The 22192-nt window shown below is 45.5% G+C and overlaps 1 protein-coding gene across 1 annotated transcript in view; it reads right to left on the reverse strand.

Moving 5' to 3' along the window:
* TAF1A (TATA-box binding protein associated factor, RNA polymerase I subunit A) overlaps positions 1–22192 on the reverse strand; it is a 519167-nt gene that overhangs the window by 99414 nt on the left and 397561 nt on the right. Inside the window, exon 9 of the mRNA XM_085612966.1 lies at positions 5857–5980. Coding sequence (XP_085469092.1) covers positions 5857–5980 — 124 coding nt within the window. The remainder of the gene's footprint in view (positions 1–5856; positions 5981–22192) is intronic.

The following is a 22192-nucleotide window of genomic DNA, read 5'->3' on the forward strand; positions in this document are numbered from 1 at the left end:
ATTAAGTTATGTGCTTTTCATGTTTTTGTAAGGTATATGTATTGCTAAGACTCAAAATGTTTTTAAATGTGAACTAAAAATTAGTCACAAGATTAAATCCAACGGAATAATTGGTTGTCTGGGCCCTTGTTTTATTCTGGGAACAGAAAAATTTTAGGTAAATCTACACGTAGCATTGGCTCGCCAATATTTAAACTAGCAAATCCTTTGTCCTATGAAGGCAGAGGGTCCTGTACCTAGTTCAAACCAGTTCTGGGTGCATTCTGCCAGTGTGTACCTTCTTCCTTTGTCAGTGTGGGCCAGGGTCCTCAGACGCACCACAGGAGGTGGAGCCAGAATTGTGGAAGGCAGGTGAAGCCCTACTCAGGCCCAGGTGCTACTCCACCCACCACTCTACATGTAGATAGGTCTATTCAGCCCTGTACTGACTCACCCTGTCTCCTGGAGTCTCCCCAGCCCCTGTCACTCGCAAACCAGACAGACAATACACAAGCAAGCAGAGGCAGGCTGGATGGTTAGGTAAGAAAAGACCTACTTTCTAAAAGTGGTATTTTCAAACACAGAATGTTAAAACCAACTTCACTAAAAGATATATTTTATCATTCGGAGTTCAGGCATACAAAACTCGAATTTCTACCATGTTCCCTGGGTCAGTTAGGATTATAAAATGTTATAATCAAACTGCCCATTCTAGCCAGGTAGCCTTGCAATAGTGAAAAACGAAATAGGCTGTAATTCACTATTAGGTCATGGCACACACACCAGGGCATGTACTACCTTTCACATACAACGCACCCTGCCCATGGGGGTACCTTGGTCCTATCTTAGGGGTGACTAACATGTAGAAAAGGGAAGGTTTAGGGATTGGCAGGTGTGTGCACTTGCAGAGTCGACATGGCAGCCCCAGGCTCTGCAATGGCAGGCAAGAGTTACACTTTACGGGCTGTTTGCATGGGTGGCACAATCCAGTGCTACAGCCCACCAACAGCATTTGATTTATGGGTCCTGGCACTTGCAGTGCACTTTACTAGGGACTGACACATAAATCAAATAGGCCAATCATGGAAACCGCAATCCATAACACATTTTACCACAGGAGCACTTGCACTTTACCACTGATCAGCAGTGAGAAAAGTGCACAGAATCATTACACCAGCAAAAACAGAGTCAAAACCGGGAGGTCAGAAAGCAAAAACTCAGGGGAAACACGCCAAAAGATGCCAAGTCTAACAGGCACACAATAGAGATGTGATATCAAACTTGGAGAAATGTTGATTTACTCCAATGTTTTTTACTACACTTAAGAATTTCTAAATAAATTGCTTTTAAAGTCAGCAGTGCTTGTGTAGCCCATGGAAATCGGTGCCACAGAGGGGCTCACTTATGTCACTACAAGTTAATAGCGGCATTCCCCTTATGACAGAAATCCAAAGAGAATTGGGCACAAGGACTCTGTTACAACCCTCTGCAAAAGTCTAAACAAATGGTACAAGAAATGCAAAACATATTAGTGTATATGTGGGCTGATGAACAAGAGACCCTTGTAGAATCTCTGTGCACAAATTAAATGAGAGGTTGGCACCCATCCATAGGCCCATGTCTTCTATGCCCCTCAGAAGCAGTGGGGTTAGAAGATATCTGATCTCACAACTGTAAGAGCGCCAAGCACAAAAAGGTCACTAGGGTAGACTTTTATACACATGAGAGTCAGAGCCCTAAAACAATTGCCATAGCACATCTGTTGGGCCAATGAAAACAGACAAGTGTAAGAAACTGAAAAAAAAGGCCACTCACGCCCACTAACAATTTTGGATGAACAAGGAAGCCTTTAATGCCGTTAAGCAACAACTAGCCACCAAGCAGAGAAAAGTTATTTACCTAGTCATAGGCTCACCACAAATGGCATCGATATTGTGGGATATGGTGATCTCAAATCCATTTTTTATGTATGAAATAAAAGTCATTAGATCGCTAAAGCATGTAGTTACCTGTCCTCGTGTAGATGTATATATGCCTGAAAGCTGGAGTATTAGGAAGAAGTGACAAAGTATTTACAGAAGATGCCAAGTTCTTGGAAGAAAGAGTATGGTTTTGTCAAATGAGTCATCTAAGTAGCAGCTGAGGGCTGTGTAGGCTGACCACATAACTCCGGATCATTATGAACACTGCCTCCAGTCCTAAACCTTTCGCCTACAAATCAATGACTTCAGGTGTGTTTACGTTATCAGTTCAATGAAAGCAAAACAACAACACACACAATGCATTAGGCTATCACAGAAATGTTCAGGACTGAAAACATAATCTACAATGGCTTGAAGGGAGGTAGTCATTCTAAGGCAGTGACAAAGCAAAAACATATTTTTCAATGAGAGGGACAAATGAGGCAATATATGGAACTACCCCATGACGGAAAAGCCTTATTTTAGGAATAGGGCAACTGGCCAGGTAACAGCAATACATAAAGGGCCTCACTCTGAGGGGCCTCGTAATCCTGATTCTGGCACAAACAAAGCATAAACCCAAACTGAGTTTAAGTGAAAGTTGAAGGTTCCTTGGGGTGATGGGCCCGGGTTATCTGGACTGCAGCGGCACATGAGTCTAGAGGTGGGCAAGCCACTGGAAGCCCAAACCAGGCTTCAGCCAAATGCCTGACTCTGGCTCAGGAAGAGATCCTATAAGAACCTCAAGCACAAAACGAGCCGAGATTTCACAGCACGCGAAGGGGCCTCGTGGCTACAACTGCTAACCATGTATCATCAGGAGCCGGTTTGAATCTCAGCCTCAGGTCAGAAGAGAACAGCACTTCTCAGGCCATGTCAAGCCGATGGAAGCCTGGTGACATGGTGCAGAAGGAACTCTTGGCTGCAGCATACAGGTTCTGCACAGCAGGGGACTGCTTCAAAAATCAGCAGTTCAATTCGGAAATGCCATCAAGGACACATCATTCATGCAATCATTGATGGGGGCTGAGGCAAACGAGGAAACAGCTTAATGGGGTGGCCCAAAGTCTCATATTGTTCGTGTTGTCATTGGCACTGGCAGACAGCTAAACCTTTTGTTGCTAGACCTCGAAAGACAACACAGTTCTTTTTCTCACCGATTTAGGTGGAAAGAGATTACCTTCCATTATGCATTTCAGCTCGTTTGCATAAAAACGCTGCATATCAAGGTGGTTGCTATTTATATGTAAATGACACAAACAGAGCCTATAGCAGTAGCACACAAATAGGACCTATATTCCTTCTGTGCACACATAGCAGGTCACCCGCTTTCCTTGGGTTTATCCACAGTCCTCCTCGTCCCAGGGGGTGACTTGTAAACTAAATGCAGTGTAATACACCAGGAGTATAATTTAATAATAATAGATAGCCCATTGTATTCCAGAAGCAGAATGAAGTACGGTGGGACACAACTGCTACCAACCTTTATGTAGGCCTGGGAGGTGAACTTCCCTCAGTTTGCGGAGTTTTCTGCACTAAGCGGAGCTCGCGGAGTGCAGAAAAGTCCGCTTTGCGATGTGCAGTGGTGTTTTTTCCTCGCTCGCGATTGCGAACTGTAAATTTGTGAGCGCGAGCTGCTGCTCAGGTAGCATTTCTACCCGAGCAGCAGGAATACCAGCACAAACTGCAGTTTTTACTGCACTCAGCCACTCGCTGAACTTCGCAGAGTTTTTTTGTAACTTTGCGGAGTTACGCGTAGTAAAACTCTGCGAACTATGCCCAGGCCAGCCTTCATGGGTGAGGCTGGGTACTATGACCTTATCACTCCAAGGCTTAGGTAAAGGCCCTACCTGAGATTTGGCCTTCAGCTAGGCACAAGCTATTTTTACAAAATGGGACTGAAGACACACCCCAACATTATAAGGTACCTTAGAAAATGTAATAGGGAGCGCTCACAGATTCTGTCCACCCCTCTCACGCCTTCACTGCTGTCTGCAACCTCCAGAGCAGGTGTAGGAGACCATTGGTAAGGGAGGTTGTACCACCGCTTTAGTGATAGAGAAATACTAAGATACCTCATCAGTGTGTGAAAGGTAATGACCTGAAATGGATGGAATGATGAGCGTGTGCGTCAGGTTTCTCTAACTGAGTGAGATGTAAATAAGAGCTGACTCACCTAGCCGTATGGCTGTGATAGCATATAGAGTTGGCATGATTATGTTGCGCTACAATTGGGGCAGCCAAAATATAGTAAATATAATTAAAGGTATGGCACTCAGCCAGAGGATTATATGCCCTGATTTCAGCAAAAGGGCTACACAAAATACCAGTACTAAGGAAACGAGTAAGGATTCAAAGACTGCAACCCAATTTGGCAATGAAAATGAATGGAGTAATTTGGCTGTGTCGTGAGCATATTGCAAATGCTACATCATTCATTGACTGAAACCAAATTAAAACTCATAATCTTACAGTCTATGTGTTCTGAGCATTAGACGGAAGCATTCTTCCAGTCATGGAAAGAATTGGAAAAGTAAGTCATTTCATCTACCTGCATAGAACTTTCAGCTCACTGCGACACAGAAACACCATGTTGAGAATCTAAGAAGAAAGTAGAGGTGGCAATGGGAGAGCTGCTACACTTCAAGAAGAAACATGGTCTGATAGCATCACCCCAAGTTGAAAGTAAATTCAAGTATTTAGGTCAAAGCTGGGAAGTATTAAAGCAGAACTCTGGAGTCTTCCATTACAGTAACAAATGTGACTGAGAAAAAACAAAAGAGATTTTGGAAGGAGCCCTAGAGCTTTCACAACTATTTCCCTCTGGGATCTACAGACACATGGCGGCTATTTTCCTCTGAAACTTGCAGTCAAGAAGGTGAACTTGAAGTAGGCCTCGAAAAAATCCACATCATCTAAACTAAACTCAATGACAGCTAGCAAGAACAAGTCAGAACAGACCCAGAATCCACAGTTTTGACAAACTTCAAGAGGGAAGCAGATGAGGCTGGAATTTTGAGGGATCCTGTTAACAAGCCGTCTATTCCTTATCCCTAGCAGCAAAGGAAAAAAGCGTGAAAAGACCTATACACTATGAAGGTACATCACATCTAGAGAATTGTGCATCGTGTTAGGTTCATCCCAAGCTCAAGAATATTCAAATGTACACCAAACATCGGACCGTACCTAAAGAAATAAGATCTAAAGAAGACCGCCAAAACATTGCCCTGCAAAGAGCAAACCTCCTGCCGCCGCAACCAGGGAAAACAGATGGGGCCAAAGAACCAGCAATGAATGCTGAGGCACATGGAAGATCAAAGACAACCTGCACATCGTCCTCCTGCTTCGTCCAGAGTAAAGCAGATCCCCAGCACTCTGGAATCAACACATACAACAAAGTGACGTTTCTTCTCTTCGATAACCACACACTTCACCCAAAAGGCACTGAAGACCAGCAGGGTGACGTGGAAACTGGACACACCACCACAGCAACAGGGACACAGCATTCGGACAACCGCACACTCGGCCCAATGGTGGAACACTAGATAAAATCCCTGAATCTCGGCCATGAGGCTGCTCCTTGAACTAACAGTGCCGTCTGTGGTCGTTCAGTGGACATTCCTTATGCGGGTGTCATGTGTGTACAACAACTCCCGAAGCGCACGCGGATTCCATTTCTAGTTTCCGTTCATTGGCACGTGCTTGTTAAAAAGGTAAATGTGCAAACTTTACTACGCTCTCCTGCGGTTCAACAAATAAAGCCTGGATGGCTCCCACCTTTGCCCACGAGCCGAGAGCGCACATCAAACAGGATCAATAAAGCAGAAACAGTCTTGGCAAACAACAGCTATTGCTTTCAGACGCATTAAGCAGAATATCAGAAAGAATCGCGCGCGTGCAAGTGTCGCATATTTACCCTTGAAGTGCAGCCTTCATCAGTTTTGCTAGACAGGCCCAGGGTTTCACGTGCTCCCTCCATGCCGAGTAATCCAGAACCTCGAAAATGACCCGCAGCGCGAGCTCGTGGTGCTCCGTCAGATCTGAAATCATCATGAAAGGGCAGGTCATTCGCCAAAGCGCCAACATCGTAAAGTGCTCATTCAATAGTAAACATTCATACTTGAAAATGCAATAAAGCTTCAATGAAAACGAGCACCCTTAGGGACTCCTTACCGGTATTTCCGTGGATGGGAAAATAACGAGCAACGGGTGCTTTAGGGAACTGGACTCACTGTACCAAGTTCTGCTCTGGCTTTCCGCCCCTCGCCGGCTTGCAGCAAGTGCAATTTCACGGCGAAAACACCACAGGGCTGCGGGGTTGCATCAAAATGTAATCGAATGGAGCCACCACCTCCCGCTACCGGCCCCGCCTGAATGATCGGGTTAGGTTTGATGAGGACCCAAGAGGCCCTTCCATCGTGTGAGGGTGCCTCGTGGAGTCCCAGCCTCTGTGATTGGCCGCCGTGTCAACAAATAAAGAGATGAAAACCTTGATTTCTTAGCAATCTGAATAATTGTGGGTCGATCAATCAGGCCGGCGCGCCCGGACAGGCAAGGGGCGCCCCCTGTGCAGGGACTCTGGCCGTACCAAAGGATAGCGCCGTGAAGCAGCAGGAGACCAACATCTGGGAACTCTAGGTTTCGCCATCTTTTTCTTAATTCTGCCCACTCTACTTGTAGACAAATTGCTTAGGTTCGGTAACGATATTTGTGACGGATATATATATAATCTTACCGTAAATGATTCACCTGATCAATTACCTAGCTTTGTTTCAGATTAGTTTGCAAAGGGTTTCCCCAACAATGGCTCTCGTACACCACAATGCAGGATCAGCCACCACTACTCCGCTAAATTTAGAAACAACCGCCAAGCAGTGCTTAACTTGTAAAAGAATAAGTGCCAGGGCTTTCGTCAGAAGGGCACTGCAGCTTGCACCACCCATTGCCCCGCTATGCTGCCAATGACAGTACCGACACAACTACTAACCATCGCACTTCGACAAGTGGGGCAGTTCGACCTTTTCCAGGCCCCAAACCTATAAGAATGTCTTGGGCGGCAGGTAATGGTCATTTTTAATGTAGATTGAATTAATACTTAAACTGTTGTTGTCATCTACAAATTAGCAAATAGAGAAAATTCCCTTGATTCAACAATTTGTAGAGCATAAAGTATTATGTCAGAAAGGGAAGTTCTAAATAAGAATTTTTTTTATTTAAAAAACCTGTTTCTCATTGTAAGACATACACAATCATAAAACATTTCATAATACATCAAATCAAATTCGTTAAAAACCTCATACAGTACATGTCAATTCAATCTCAATCACATGAAACAATATAACCCAATTATGACCAGCATAACATGGAGACAGACACAAAGTTTAAGATCCAATTACTCTTCTTTACAAGTGCACATCAAAATGAGCTCTAAAATACAGCTCATTATACATGGATAAATCAGTATATAATTTAATCTGTATTGATTCTTTGATTGTGCTAATCCACAGCGTCGACGCGTTTCGATGGCTTACAATGATATTACCATCTTTGTCAAGACCACATAATTCTGTCTCCCACCACAATTAGTGTTTTTCCTAAAACAAACAAATGAATACAATTACTCTTACTGTCCTGAATTGTACACATGGTTACTTTTCATCTTAAAATTTCTATGCTAGAATATTGGCCCAATCCTTAATTGGATTATATTCTGTGGCCATTATGCAAAACACGGCACATCATCTCGAGTTACAGTTTTTTATCTTTTAACCTGGAATAATCCATTATTTGCCCACCATTTCCCATCGGAGGATACTCAAATATTAGCCCTTTCCTTCATTATATCATGTTCATTTAGGGCAGCAGGCCAAAGACCTAAAGGTTACAGTTACTTCATGTTATTCTTTTAATATATGGTTGCTACAAAACTCAATATTATACTCCTCTATATTTCCTTGAATGCAGGCACATTCTCACCTTGGTATAGGGGGACTTTTCTATATGCTCCTGGCTCTATAGATAGTGAGATAAACACCAACTCTCCTTCTATTGCCCTCGTAAATTCGAGTAACGTGTTCCACCTCATCTAAGATAAAGGGAAGGAGATATGCGGATTAGCTTCAATTAGTTCTTTCCCGCCGTTGGAAATAAACTGGCTATATTGGACCCTTGTCCCTGCTATCGTTCACGTAGTTACCTTTCCGTGATTCTTAGGGGCTTATTTTTCATAAACTGCCTCTTCCTACGATTATGGTCCGAGGTTCCCACACCACGAAGATATGCTAAAATCCTCTTCTTTTTGACAGCGAGTCTACAGAGAGGACGAGGTGGGTGGGGGGGGAAGAGTAGATATATTGTATGTATAATTGTCAAAGGGACATGCTTTCCTCAATCGACATTCATTTAAAAGCCTCTGTTCCCTTACCTAAATTCCGCTGTTTTCTCTCCGTCGTGTTTGTTACCGGATCGGAGCAAAATCGCTCTCCTGTTTTTGCACTTCCTATTTATATGTTGTATCCATCGCGCTCATTGGTTCACCTCCCTCACATGATGCGTGCTCGGGTGCTATCATACTAAGCCACGCAGGGATTGGCTGCCACAACCACCTGGTCTAGTATTCCTCCGCATCGAAACGCGTCGACGCTGTGGATTAGCACAATCAAAGAATCAATACAGATTAAATTATATACTGATTTATCCATGTATAATAAGCTGTATTTTAGAGCTCATTTTGATGTGCACTTGTAAAGAAGAGTAATTGGATCTTCCATTTTGTGTCTGTCTCCATGTTATGCTGGTCATAATTGGGTTATATTGTTTCATGTGATTGAGATTGAATTGACATGTACTGTATGAGGTTTTTAACGAATTTGATTTGATGTATTATGAAATGTTTTATGATTGTGTATGTCTTACAATGAGAAACAGGTTTTTTAAATAAAAAAAATTCTTATATAGAACTTCCCTTTCTGACATAATACTTTATGCTCTCCAAATTGTTGAATCAAGGGAATTTTCTCTATTTGCTGGTATAAAGTACCCGACTTCCCTTGAGTTTCAAGGGGTCCCTCTCAAATCTTTTTTATATTATGTCATCTACAAATTAGCCAGACAGCACCACCTTGTAGTAGACTGTCACAAGCACCGGAGTTGACAATTAAGTGGCAGTGCCGAGCACCGGAAACCACTGGCTCAAATTAAGCACTGCCGTCAAGTCTGCATTAATTTCTGAGGCATTGGTAGGAACCACCTTAATCAACATAAAAGAGCTGTCAAACGCAGGTTTGTTTTCGTAGGTTTTTTTCTTTCTTCAATAAGAAAATCCAGAAGCAGGATTTTATTTTTGAAAAAGAAAAAAAAATGCCCACCTTGCATTAGACAGTTTTCACTGCCCCTTACTGCTAAGGTTTTCCTGGCGGTGACAGGCCAAGAAAACTAACCTGTATGTTCTACCATCAAAATTAGGTGCGAGGACAAAGAGGTCAACTTCAGATGGCCCCACTCTATCGAGTCATCAAAGGGGTATAGGAAAGTGGATTATTAGTAGGTGGGATATTCACCTTCAGCTAGTAATACCACAATCACTAATAGGTCCAGTCAAGTCTCAATAAATTAATCCTTGCTCCACCCTTGGTAGGTTGGCAGACGAGCAGATAGGCTTAGCTTAGGAGACAGTCATGTGGAGACAGTCATGTGTAAAGCATTTACTATCACCAAAACAGTAAATAAGTAAAAGACAAAACTTAATAAAATCCAACACCAATTTAGAAAAACTGAAAATATGTTTATATCTTTAAAATGACACCAAAAATACATAAATACAATGTAGGGACCCAGAGATATGAGTTTTTAAAGATTAAATAAATTGTGCATTTTAGCACCAAAAAGCTTAAAGCGCCACTCCCGGCTATCTGGTCAAAAGGACCGGGACAAAGTCAAAGTTTTAAGGACGACTGGGATAAAGCGAGGGTCAGATAGGTTAAGTGCTAGGTCCCAGTTGAAAGTTTCCCTTCCGACTTAATTGTTTTCTTGGAGCTTTTATCTTGTCAACAGGCTCCTTGGCAGGTCCTCGGGCTTCTCGCATTCAAAGTTTGATTCAAAGACAGTGGCTTTCTGTAGCACGATGCCTCGGTGAGTCTCTGTAAGTCTTTGCCCTCGATGTTGACAGCGAGGTGCTCCAGAGCCTCCAGCAGGACAAACCAGCGAGGTCAGAATGATTCGCAAGTCAGCTGCAGCAGCTTGACTCTCGACATCGAGCCGGACTACTCCTGGAGCTTTTCTGCAAAACTTTGCAGAAAGTTTCTTTCTTTGCAGTTCTTGTAGTTTCTTTAGGAAAAATAAGGGTACACTAGCTCAGTCCAAGAGTTCAGAGACTCCGGACTGCCTCTTGGGGGCTAAGACTTAATTTCCCACAATGCACCTGCACAGTATAGGAAGAATCCAGTTGCAACTGGTCAGCTGGGGGTGACCCTCTCTTTGTGCTTGCACGTGACTTTATCCAGCTCTGTTGTACCTGTTACAGATCAGGAAGTCCACTTCTTTTCCTTTGAGTAAGGCACAGCCCTTTCTTTGTTTAGCCTTGAGAGTGCAGCAGGTGCAGTCCTTGAGTGCAAGCCTTCCATAGTGCAGTCAGAGAGCCCAGCAGGTCAATCCTTTTGTTCAAGACAGTATTCTGAGAAGCTCCTGCAGCTCTCCCATATTTATCCTCCATCTGGGCATGCAAGGGGGGGCAGCCCAACCCAAAAGGGCTAAAGTCAACTCCCTCTGCTATGACCACTTCCTGTGAAATGTGGCATATGTTTCAACCAGAATGGACTGATCTCCCAAAAATCAAAATGGAGAAAATGTCACCCTGGTGTGTGTGTCTGTGTAACCCAACCCAAAGGTGTATCTGACAACTCACTACACACCCCTTCCAACCCGTCTCCTAATCTAATTAGGGGTGGCTCCTTCCTGGCTTGGATCAAGGAAGTGGGGGCTGGCATGGGTCCTGTGACATCTGGTCTCCTGCCTTTGAAGTTCAGCGTATCTCCCCAGCCTTCTTCCTCCCCCTGGCTTCTCCAGGAAGCAATCTCCTACCCCCCAAATGTCTGTATTATTTCAGCCCCAGGCCTCTTCAAACCTACTCAGTGAGTAGCTTGGCTCAGGCTGTCAAAGGCAGACCAATCAGAAGAGGCTGCTACAGGGCTGCATTAGGTAACCTTAGGATAGTAAGTTGTAAAACTACTTTCCTGTAATAGTTCTAATAAATCTGACCTTGGCAAGTTGTTGGATTTATTGTAACCATTATTTTAATTTTGTGAAAGATCTTGCCAGCTAGTTTCCAAGGACAGATGGACATTATTAAGTTTAATAAACTCTTCCCATGTTAGGCTATGGGGCTAGTAACACTACATTAGGGAAAAACCACTTTGACTGGTTTTTACTACCAGGCCTTAAAAACGCCTTTTATATTGCCCCTGCTTTTTATAACAATGCACACTGCCCTTGGGGCACCTACGGTAGACCTCAGGACTCACTTATCAGCAATAAGGCAGTTTTGGACTTTGGAAGTACTTGTAATTCCAAAGTCGAATTTGGACATAGTTTTATTGTAATACCAGCCATCAAGGCAGGCCTGGCTTTAAATTGACAGCATACACCAGAGCAGTGCACACTTAAGTGCATTATGTCCACTGGGGTCTCTAGTTCTACGTGCCCTACCATATACTAGACACTTGCAGGTAGGTTATCTTTGCCAATTTGAATTATACCAATTACCATACACCTTTAGAGGACAGAGCACTGGCCCTGCTTAGCCAAGCCCAGGGCACTTTCAGAGTCAGTAACAATCAGCATCAGTCAAAAAATGGGGGTACCAGGGCAAAAAGGATCACTTTCCTACAAGGGGTGTAACCGTAGCGAAGATGGAGTAGTCTCCATTGTGGTTACACCAAAGATCGTCCTTCATTTAATTGGACAGGCAGACCATTATGTTGGCTGTAAGATTAATCCAACGCCGTTGTGATGGAGTATACTTACCTCCAACCTATAGATGAGCCCCATGGCAACACTGGAGTACATTAGGCACCAACCAGCGTGTGGAGTGAGATACTGGACTTTTTCCTTGCATGCAGAGAGGAACCAAGAAAGTAATGGCGGCAACCTCCCGGACCCGGTGAACAGGGCAGGTCTACTACAGGGCATACTGCGCACTAACTCCCTAAAAATTCTTTAGGCACCAGGCGCTATGCTTATACCACCGGGTACTGTTGAAGCCTGGGGTTCTACCGAATAGGGTAGATCCAGGTACTTTAACCATCTGACACCCTTTGTCCGTGAGTAGATAAATTCACCACATATGTTTTAGGTGTAGAACATTAATCTTGTCTAGGTCCTGAAGAATCGCAAGGATACCCTTCCTACAGCGAGAAACATGTTGACCCACACTGAGTAAAACATGGACTTACACTAAACGAGACATTATTCTCGGGCTAGTGCCTTGTTTTCTGTCCCTCACTTTTAAACTAGTGTAGGAGACCCCCAGAATAAATCTCGTTCATGTCAGGTACTCCTTTCCCTATTTTAATTCACTACACTATTCTACACCCCTTAGCCCCCACACCTGCACTTCACCATACGGCATCCGGATAAGAAGATCTCCGATAAAGAGCCACTATTACAGGGAGCCCGTCGGGTATTGCACCGCCGACCCGACGAGGAGCAGCCCATATGATGAAGCATGACACCTGCAAGGGTGTGTGAGGGCATTACTATCCGGAATATGGATTTCCCACAAAGACCCCAACTCTCGGGCTAGTGGGACTCCTTGTCTTCTCTGACTCTGTATTTCTAGCTTTCTCACATGAGAGGAACGGCATAAAACTTGTTTTTGTGGCAACCACTACAGCACATAATGTGTTTTCATATATTTGGATCTTATTTGTCACAGCACTAACTCCCATGGTAGAATGGGAGTGGTGAAGAATCTGCGGAAGGATTACAATGCTCTAGAAATATTTTTATTGAAAAAAGTAACTTTTTCTTCAAATGGCTACTAGTCACTGCATACCTGAGGTGTGAGGACATAGTGCTTGGCAACTGCAAGCAAAGAGGTCAATGTAGCCGTCCGGCAGATGACGGCAACCAGAACACTTCCGATGAGGGCTGTGAAGTGAAGGATGACATGCCTTTAGTTGTTTGAGCATGAATATCATCCAGAGAGTTTTTCTTTGTCATGACATGAAAGACCTTGATGAAGAGGATGACCCAGCATAAAAAGCTGCATTTGGTCACCCCCTTGCCATTCTTAGCTTCAGCAAAGCTCTCTACAGTTGATCATTCACTATGCCCGGCATGTCTGGGGTCCAGTCTATGAAGCTGCTCCTCCTAGGTTGGATGTGGAGAACGGAAGAAAGTTGGAAGTGTAATACACTGAACAATATTTGAAATGAAGAAACCACCTTGGGTATGAAGGATGGGTAGGTATGAAGAATCAACTTATCGAGGTGGAAAACGGTAATGGGTGGACAAACTGATGGGACCTGAAGTTCTCCAACACCATGTGCCAAAGTTATTGCCACCAACAGAAATATCCTCAGAGTAAAAGTAAAACTGTGCAACTATACACCGGCTCAAATTAGGATGCTATTAAGAAAGCCAAAATTAGGTTTGAATCCTACTGAGGAAGAATCAATGGTGTTGGAATTACACACCAGAACAAACCCTCCAGAAAAGGCACCATTATCTGCCAATCATTTAAACAGGGAAGGTTGATTAGACAAACACCTGAAGGCACACCGGGCCACCTTATAACCCTCAATTGTCGTCACTGCTAGACCCGGTGGGTAATGCAAATCGCAAGACATCAGAAAGGTAAAACAAACGGGTTGATGCCTTGCGACTCACACCACTGGACAAACTTAGCCCAGTGACCTGCGTACAAGGATTTAGTGGCAGGTTTCCTGGCTGCCATGATGATATCTGAGACTTCGGAAAACCAAAGGGTATGATGGACGGAGGGTTGAACATTGCAAGCACTCACCCCCAGTCATCTGATCTGGGTTTAATCCATCATTTTTTAGCTCACTCCGCCACCTCACTTCAGACATGGCCATATGCAAATCAGCCTGACCCTGTGCCTCATGGGAACAGTACAGCCCGAACTGCCAAGCCATGTCTTCCCTGGACCGGAAACAAGCATCCTGGGACCGGTTTCTGGCTAATCAGCCGTCATCAGCCAGGCTAGCTTGAATCCAGTGGCAAAGTGAGCAAGGGACCCACGTCTGGGCATACCCTGCCAACTTAGTTTAGACATGGCCATATTTGTCTGAACTGGGGTGGCGGAGTGAGCTAAAGAATGATGATGGATTAAACCCAGATCAGTTAAATTTGTATTTAACCAGTTAATGCGCACTCATGCCTGAACTCCTGACAGGTTTCAATGATCTATATACACACTCAGATGGTAAAATATGCACTTGTAAGAAAATGTGCAAATCTACTGCTGTTTAAAGATTCTTTACTAAAATCCCTATATTTTTTTAATCATCTGGCCTGTCAATCTGTACAGCTATTGGCCTGGCGTCATGATTGAAAGCATTTTGAATCCCTCAAAAACAACCCAATTTCCTTTTTTATCCACATTTAAAAATTAACGCAGACAGGAAAATAAATGGTTTTCTGTATGTATTTATCTGCAAAAAATCAGTAAAAAGGGAAAACAGGGAGCCTTAATTAAATGCGACTAGTGGGCCTGCAGCACCAATTGTGCCACCAACTAAAGTAGCACTTAAAAAGATATCTCAGGCCTGCCACTGCATTCTGTAGTGCAGTTTTAAACTGCCACATTGATGTGGCAAAATAAACCTTTTGCCAGGCCTAAACCTTCCTTTTTAATGCATTTAAGTCACCCCTAAGGTAGGCCCTAACAGTTTATAGGGCAGGACGCATGGGATTTGAAACAATAGGACATGTGTACCAATGTTTTATATGTCCTGGCAGTGAAAAACGCCTCAGTTGTTTTTCACTACTGTTACACCTACCTCTACAATTGGATAACATTGGGTTTCCTGATTATATTTAATTAGTGCTAACTTTGGATTGGGAGCAAATAGAGATGGGCTGTTTAGACTGAAATTAATTGTCATTTAAAATCCTCCTAACTGGTAAAGTGTTTTTATTTTTTTAAACTTCTTTTTATTAGTTTCATTCGTAGTCATGCATACAGTGGTAATCAATATTTCAGCAAGCACTTAATACATCAGTACATTATCAAGGGGAAGAGAGTCACCGTTACATAATATCCTCTGCTCGATCTCTACTTCGTCTCATCTCAAGTTCCAACGTCGGGGAGATACAGATATTTCCATGATATTCGTTCCATTTGCCCCATTTTTTGTCCCACTTCTTTGGGCATCCCAGAGTTATAAATACTTCCTTTTCTGCAATCATACATTTATCAACTTCCTTTACCTATGTCTTGATAGTCGGTGAGCTTGACGCCCCCCACCCCTTAGCTATTTCTCTTTTGACAAGGGTATATCCAAGTGTGGCTAGTTGTTGTTCCACCTCTGTGAGATCTGTTGCCGCCCATATATTAAGTAGGCCCAACCCTGGTGTAAGAGTCAATGCTTTCCCCAAGGCAGTTTGGATGTGAGTCGTGGCTGCCTCCCATAGTTGTAGGAGCTCCGGGCACTCCCATATCGTATGGTAAAAGGTAGCTGTTTGGCTGCAGCCCCAGAGACAGAGTGCATCAGCCCTGGCCCCTATCTTTGCCAATGTCACTCCTGTTAAATATGATCTATGGAGAATTCTAAATTGTATCAGTCGGAAGCGGAGGATGATGGCCGCCTCTTTAGGGGACATCAGGGAAGCCTGCCAGTCCTCGTCTTCGAGTGGTCCCAGGTCTCCCTCTCACTGCTCTTTAAGCTTGTGTAGTGTGTCAGGTAGGTTATTACATAATTTTTTATAGGTCAATGAAATGGCTTTGGAGTGTAATGGCCCATCTAGCAGCCTATCTTCCATCGGTGACAACTCTGGTATCTTTGCAAGGTCTGGCAGGGCTGTGGTGAGGGCGTGCCAGACTTGCATGTATCTAAACAGTTCCCCCTGCGCCAACGTATATTGTTCCTGGAGCTCCTTAAAACTGAGGATCGACCCCCCTTTTGACCAAGTCTCCGACCACGGAAATTCCGATGGTGTCCCACCTTTCAAAGCCGGGTTGATGGCAGAGAGAACCCAACTTCTGGGCATAATGGTGTTGCTTTTGGGAGGACATTTGACCACCCCAGTCGTGAATTAACCTGGTGCCAGATAGCTACTGTATGAGAGAGAGGCCCCAAATAACACCCTCGCTTCACTTTAGAGTACAGCGCTCCCAGGTAACCTGAACATCCATTCTGATATCGGTCTAGCATATATGCAGGATCGTTGGGAGAGTGGTAGATCCACTGGTTTATCACCACTAGTTGCGAGGCCCAGTAGTAGAGTCTAAGGTCTGGGAGGGCTGTTCCTCCATCATACCATCCTTTTGTCAATTTTTTGGTGGCAATGCGGGGGGCCCTTTCGTCCCAGAGCAAGGTTTGAACCTCACTCTCCACTGCTGAGAAATACGTGTCTTGAACTCGGTGTGGGCAATTCTGGAGAATATATAAGAAGCGGGGAAGAGCCAGCATCTTAAACAAGGCAGCACGACCTACCAGAGACAGGGGCAGGGATCTCCAATGTTTAACATCTGATTTGAGCCGGGCCAGTGAGGGGGCTAAATTGCGATTGTAAAAGAGGGTAGGGTCAGATGTGGCATATATTCCCAGGTACCGAAAGCCCTCCACTGCCACCTCGATCATGCAGTTCGGTGGGAGACGGGGAACCTGCCCCGGAGCATAAACAGTACCGATTTATTCCAGTTTCTTTGATAACCCAAGTATTTCCCAAAGTTCGCGAAGATGTCCAGGACACCGCAAATGATTTTATATGGGGAGGCTAGGTACAGCAAGATATCCTCTGCGTAAAGGGATATACGATCTTCCTGACCCTCCGTCCATTTGGGGCCCCTCACCATCACATCCCGATGGATCCAGGCGGCCAGCGGTTCCAGCATCAAAGAAAATATCAGTGGGGACAGAGGACATCCCTGCCGGGTTCCCCTCCGCAGTGTGAATGTTCGTGAGGTATAGTTAATAACCCTCACTTGGCCCTGTATATCTGTGTATAGTAATTTAACCCAGCCTAAACATTTCAGGTCAAATTCCATCTTTGCCAAGACTTCGAATAGGTACGGCCATCCTATTGAATCAAACGCCATAGAGGCATCTAGGATAGCACTACTGCGTCTTCTTCCAGGAATTTCCTACGTGTCAGCACATTGTTAAGGCGGCGGATGCTTAGTGCTGTATTGCTCTCCGGCATAAACCCAGATTGGTCCGGATGTACCAACGATGCGATAACCGAAACCAGCCTGGTGGCGAGAACTTTAGCTAGGATCTTAGCTTCCGCGTTGATTAATGAAATCGGTCAGTATGAGCCGCATTGATCGCCAGGCTTCCCTGGCTTGGTAACGTGGGTTTCAATGTGTAACAAAAGGGTGTGCAGTTCCTAAAGGGGAAACGGAGGTCTTTTCTTCGTGATGCCCTCACACACCCCGAAGGATGTCATGCTTCATCATTGGGCCAAGCTCCTTGTCGGGCCGGCTCTGCAATGCCCGACGGGATCCCGTAAATGGGGCTCTTTAGCGGAGATCTTTTGAAGAAACCATGGGGTGAGTGCGAGTGTGAGGGCAGTGGGTTAAAATACGTCTAGATTTGTCCTTTTCTTGTATGTCTTTATTGATGTGGTAGCTCAGGCTTAATTAAAAGGGGCCCAGAGCAGGGTAGGATAGACGCAGTCCGGCTGCCACCTTTCCACAAAGCAACGACGTGCTCTGCATCCCCCGTCAGCAGAAGACTAATTTACCACTGCAGGTCTCCGACCCAGGTAATAGTCTACTAGGGCATCTTCTACCTTGTCTGGTCATCAACCTCAATCGGGAGTTCCAGACTCTTTAGTTAGTGCAGCACTCACCTTTAGTTTCTATGGTTCTGATGAAGTGCCACCTGACCCGTTGGGGACAATAGACCCACTACACCTTGACAGCCCTTTAGGTACATTATACCCAGATAGGGCTCCAATACCTTTTAATTAAGCCTGAGCCTGACACCAGTATTTTACCACCCCAGACAGTTTGGAGTGTTGACAGAGGAAGGGAAGAACTTTCCAGAACCAGGTGTAGAGGTAAGGCAAGATGACTGTCTGACTGAGATAGACAGACACCCCCCCAAATATTCAGATCACTTCTAGACCTGTGGAAGACTCAGAAGAAGCACTGCACTGCTGCTGGAAGCACTGTCCTGCTGCCTGAGGGAGGAAGACTGGACCTGCTCCCTGAACTCAGGAACACCAGAGTGACTCAAAGGGCTAGTTGGATGGCATCCCGAGGCCTTGAACCTGTTAGAATGAAAATGTCTTCGCTATGTTGCTTGCATATTGCTCTGCATAAGTTAGCATTTGCTGCACCATTTTATGTCTGGCCGCCATTTTGAGCCATAATCGAAACTAATCTCTCTCCGTTTCTGCGAGAAGCAGCGGTGGTAATTTTCTTTTTCTCCAAGGTTGGGCCTTGCTGTACTAATGAATACACTTTTCTTATTAGCACATACCTTTCCCACTAGATAGAGGGCTGCCCCCACTAATCCAGCGATGGGCACAGGCAGAACGACCTTGGCATGGAGATAGTGTGTGCCCGGTCCCAGGATCGAAACCTATTCTTCTGTACCTTCTTTGTGTAGCTGCCTCCATCTGAAAATTCCCACTCTGGGTGTGCCTTCATTGGTTCTGAATCGGACATAATGTATCACCATGTTTGCTGATGTCAGTCCCTCTGCAGCAATCCCTAGAGACTGGGCAGACTAGGCTCCCCTCAAGTGTATCTGAATGATTATACTTAGTTTGTATTCTCTACTGTCTGACCGACTCTTCATTTGTATGGAAGGCTGAGAGGTGGTCGTGAGTGACCCAGGTGGCCCTAATCGGGTCACTTCCTTCAATCCCTGCTGCTGGAGTGAGCCCTAACCCCTCCAGGTGGTACCCCCAGGTCTTGGACCATTAGAAGTGGTGTTGGTGGTACTACTTATGCCTAATCTTAAAAGCTGGGACTTGTATGTTTTTCCAAGAAAAACTACATGTAGAATCAAGAGGAGACCAGGACATTCCTACCAACAGTGTACCTCGAAGGTCGACCCGACTCAGCCGTAGCTCCCACTATGTTATTTTCTGTAGAAGCAAATCATTTTCAGCTGGACCTCCAGACGAAGGTATTCAACCTCTTGGAGCCCACTTCAGTTACAGCCTGCAAGCCTCGTCCTGCTGGAGGAATCAGATTTCCCTAAAAACCACCTCTTAACTGCAACCTAGTCCAGAGGCTCCCCAATGATGACTCCTTGGACACAGCCTCCTGCCTTGCCCCGCTTAAGACTTAACCTTCTCCAAGAACTTTGCTAAAGTCCAATGGTAAGCCGAGACTGGGCCCAATCCACATCTTGTAATTGACCCAAGCTCCACCTCAGTCGGCCTTAAATTTTGACTTTGACCCAGTCTTGCACCACCAGATACCCACGGTTGGCACTTTGATCTTTTAGGCGCTAGATTCCACTAAAAACTTAATAACTCCAGATTTACTGATTGGATTTAGTTTGTTTTTGTGTCACTTTATTTATTAATATTTAATTTATTTTTCTACATGGGTTTGAGATTTTTGTTGTGTTTTCACTTTACTGCTGTTTGTGTGCTGCATAAACACCTAACACATTGCCTTACTGCTTTTGTGCAAGCTACCAGAGGGTTAAGCACTGATTAATTTACTAACTTTTTGTGGTTCACCCTGACAAGGATTGTGTTGATTACTTGAGTTGGGCATCCACCTCTTTCAACTAGTAACCCAATTTCTTTCTTCAAGAGTACAAGATGCTTGTAGGCAATTGTTTTACAGTGCAAAATGAGTTGTGCTTATCTGTTTCATTTAAGCATTTTAAAAACATTTTAAAAAGTAACTTTTTCTTCTCAGTAATCTACATGGATATTCACTGACTGACAATAATGGTAACATGGCTTGACAGCGAGTCATTGAACAGTGTATGGGTCGGCACTAAATGGGATGTCATCTTCTTTGGTGTTCTTCACGTGAATCAATCAATCATAGCATTTGTATAGCGCGCTACTCACCCGGAAGGGTCTCAAGGCGCTGGGGGAGAGGGGTCCGTTACTGCTCGAAGAGCCAGGTCTTGAGTTGCTTCCTGAAGGAGAGATGGCCCTGGGTCAGCCGAAGGTGGATGGGGAGGGAGTTCCAAGTCTTGGCTGCCAGGTAGGAGAAGGATCTTCCTCCGGCGGTGGCTCTGCGGATGCGTGGTACAGCGGTGAGGGCGAGGCTGGTCGATCGTAGCTGGCGGGTGGGCGTGTAGAAGGTCAGGAGGTTGTTGAGGTACATGGAGCCCAGGTCGTGGAGAGCCTTGTGTGCGTGGGTGAGGAGCCTGAACGTGATCCTCTTGCTGACGGGGAGCCAGTGCAGGTCTCTCAGGTGGCCGGAGATGTGGCTGTGTCAGGGGATGTCCAGGACGAGTCGTGCGGAGGCGTTCTGGGTGCGTTGGAGTCTTTTCTGAAGTTCGGCTGTGGTTCTGGCGTAGAGGGTGTTCCCGTAGTCCAGTCGGCTGGTGACGAGTGCCTGGGTGACCGTCCTCCTGGTTTCGGTGGGGATCCATCGGAAGATCTTACGGAGCATGCCCAGGGTGTTGAAGCATGATGATGAGACGGCGTTGACTTGTCTGGTCATCGAGAGGGAGGAGTCCAGGATGAAGCCCAGGTTGCGTGCGTGGTCCGTTGGCTTGGGAGTGGTGCCCAGGGCAGGGGGCCACCAGGAGTCGTCCCAGGCGGAGGGCGATGATCCCAGGATGAGGACTTCAGTCTTGTCTAAGTTCAGTTTCAGGCGGCTGTTCTTCATCCATTCGGCGACGTCTTTCATCCCTTCCTGGAGGCTAGTTCTGGCGGTGGCGGGGTCGTTGGTGAGGGAGAGGATCAGCTGGGTGTCGTCGGCGTAGGAGATGATGTTGAGGTTGTGTTGGCGTGCGATGGCTGCGAGGGGGCTCATGTAGATGTTGAAGAGGGTTGGGCTGAGTGATGATCCTTGTGGTACGCCACAGATGACTTCGGTGGCGTCGGATCTGAACGGGGGAGGCGGACTCTCTGAGTTCTTCCGGCGAGGAACGAGATGATCCACTTCAGTGCCTTCTCTTGGATCCCGATGTTGCTGAGGCGCTGTACTAGGGTGCGGTGGCAGACGGTGTCGAACGCTGCAGAGAGGTCCAGGAGGATGAGGGCCGCTGTTTCTCCGTTGTCGTGCAGGGATCTGATGTCATCGGTGGCTGCGATCAGTGCGGTCTCGGTGCTGTGGTTTGCTCGAAAACCGGACTGCGAGGGGTCCGTTCGTCTCTAGGAAGGCGGCAAGCTGTCTGTTGACGGTCTTCTCGATGACTTTGGCAGGAAAAGGGAGGAGCGAGATGGGGCGGAATTTCTTGAGGTCGGTGGGGTCCGCTGTTGATTTCTTCAGGAGGGCGCTGAGCTCGGCGTGCTTCCAGTTCTCCGGGATGAATGAGTGCTTTAACATCAACAATGATGGCGAGTAAGCCAATGGAGTCTTGTGCCTCACTGTCGGCAGTGGGAAGACTGGTGTTCATTGTTCCTTTTTCTGAATCTCTGAGGAGGGGACGAAGTGTTCTGGCTGCGATGAGGTGAAGGCAGGAGCTTAGCTCCTACAGGCTTCTCACTTGGCAGAAGTCCACAAGCATCAGATTCTGAGGCGGCACTAGAGTATTCGCTACTGCTCAGGTAAATTACTTCCCAAACGCTAAATGTCATCAAGGACTGTTTATGACAGATGACGCAGTTCTGTATGGATGTCTAGAACCGGATGCACAGCTTGTGATGGTGTATTTTAGGTTTTTTTCTTTCCACACGAGGGACACTGGAGAAACAGTGAAGGCGCGGTGCCTGTTAGGAAAAGCGTCAGAAATTACATCCATGATAAAATTGACAGTGCAAGGAAAAACACCAAAAGATACTGATTGGTGTGGAGTTCTTCCAAAAGTTTAGCAAGGGTCAGTCAATATATAAAAAATTGACAGAGCCCTCTGTTCACTCATCCTGCAGATAATCATGAGTTGTACTGCTGGAGCAGAGTTTTCTGTTGA

This window comes from Triturus cristatus, chromosome 6 (assembly GCF_964204655.1).
Source record: "Triturus cristatus chromosome 6, aTriCri1.1, whole genome shotgun sequence".
NCBI classification, from domain to species: Eukaryota; Metazoa; Chordata; class Amphibia; order Caudata; family Salamandridae; genus Triturus; species Triturus cristatus.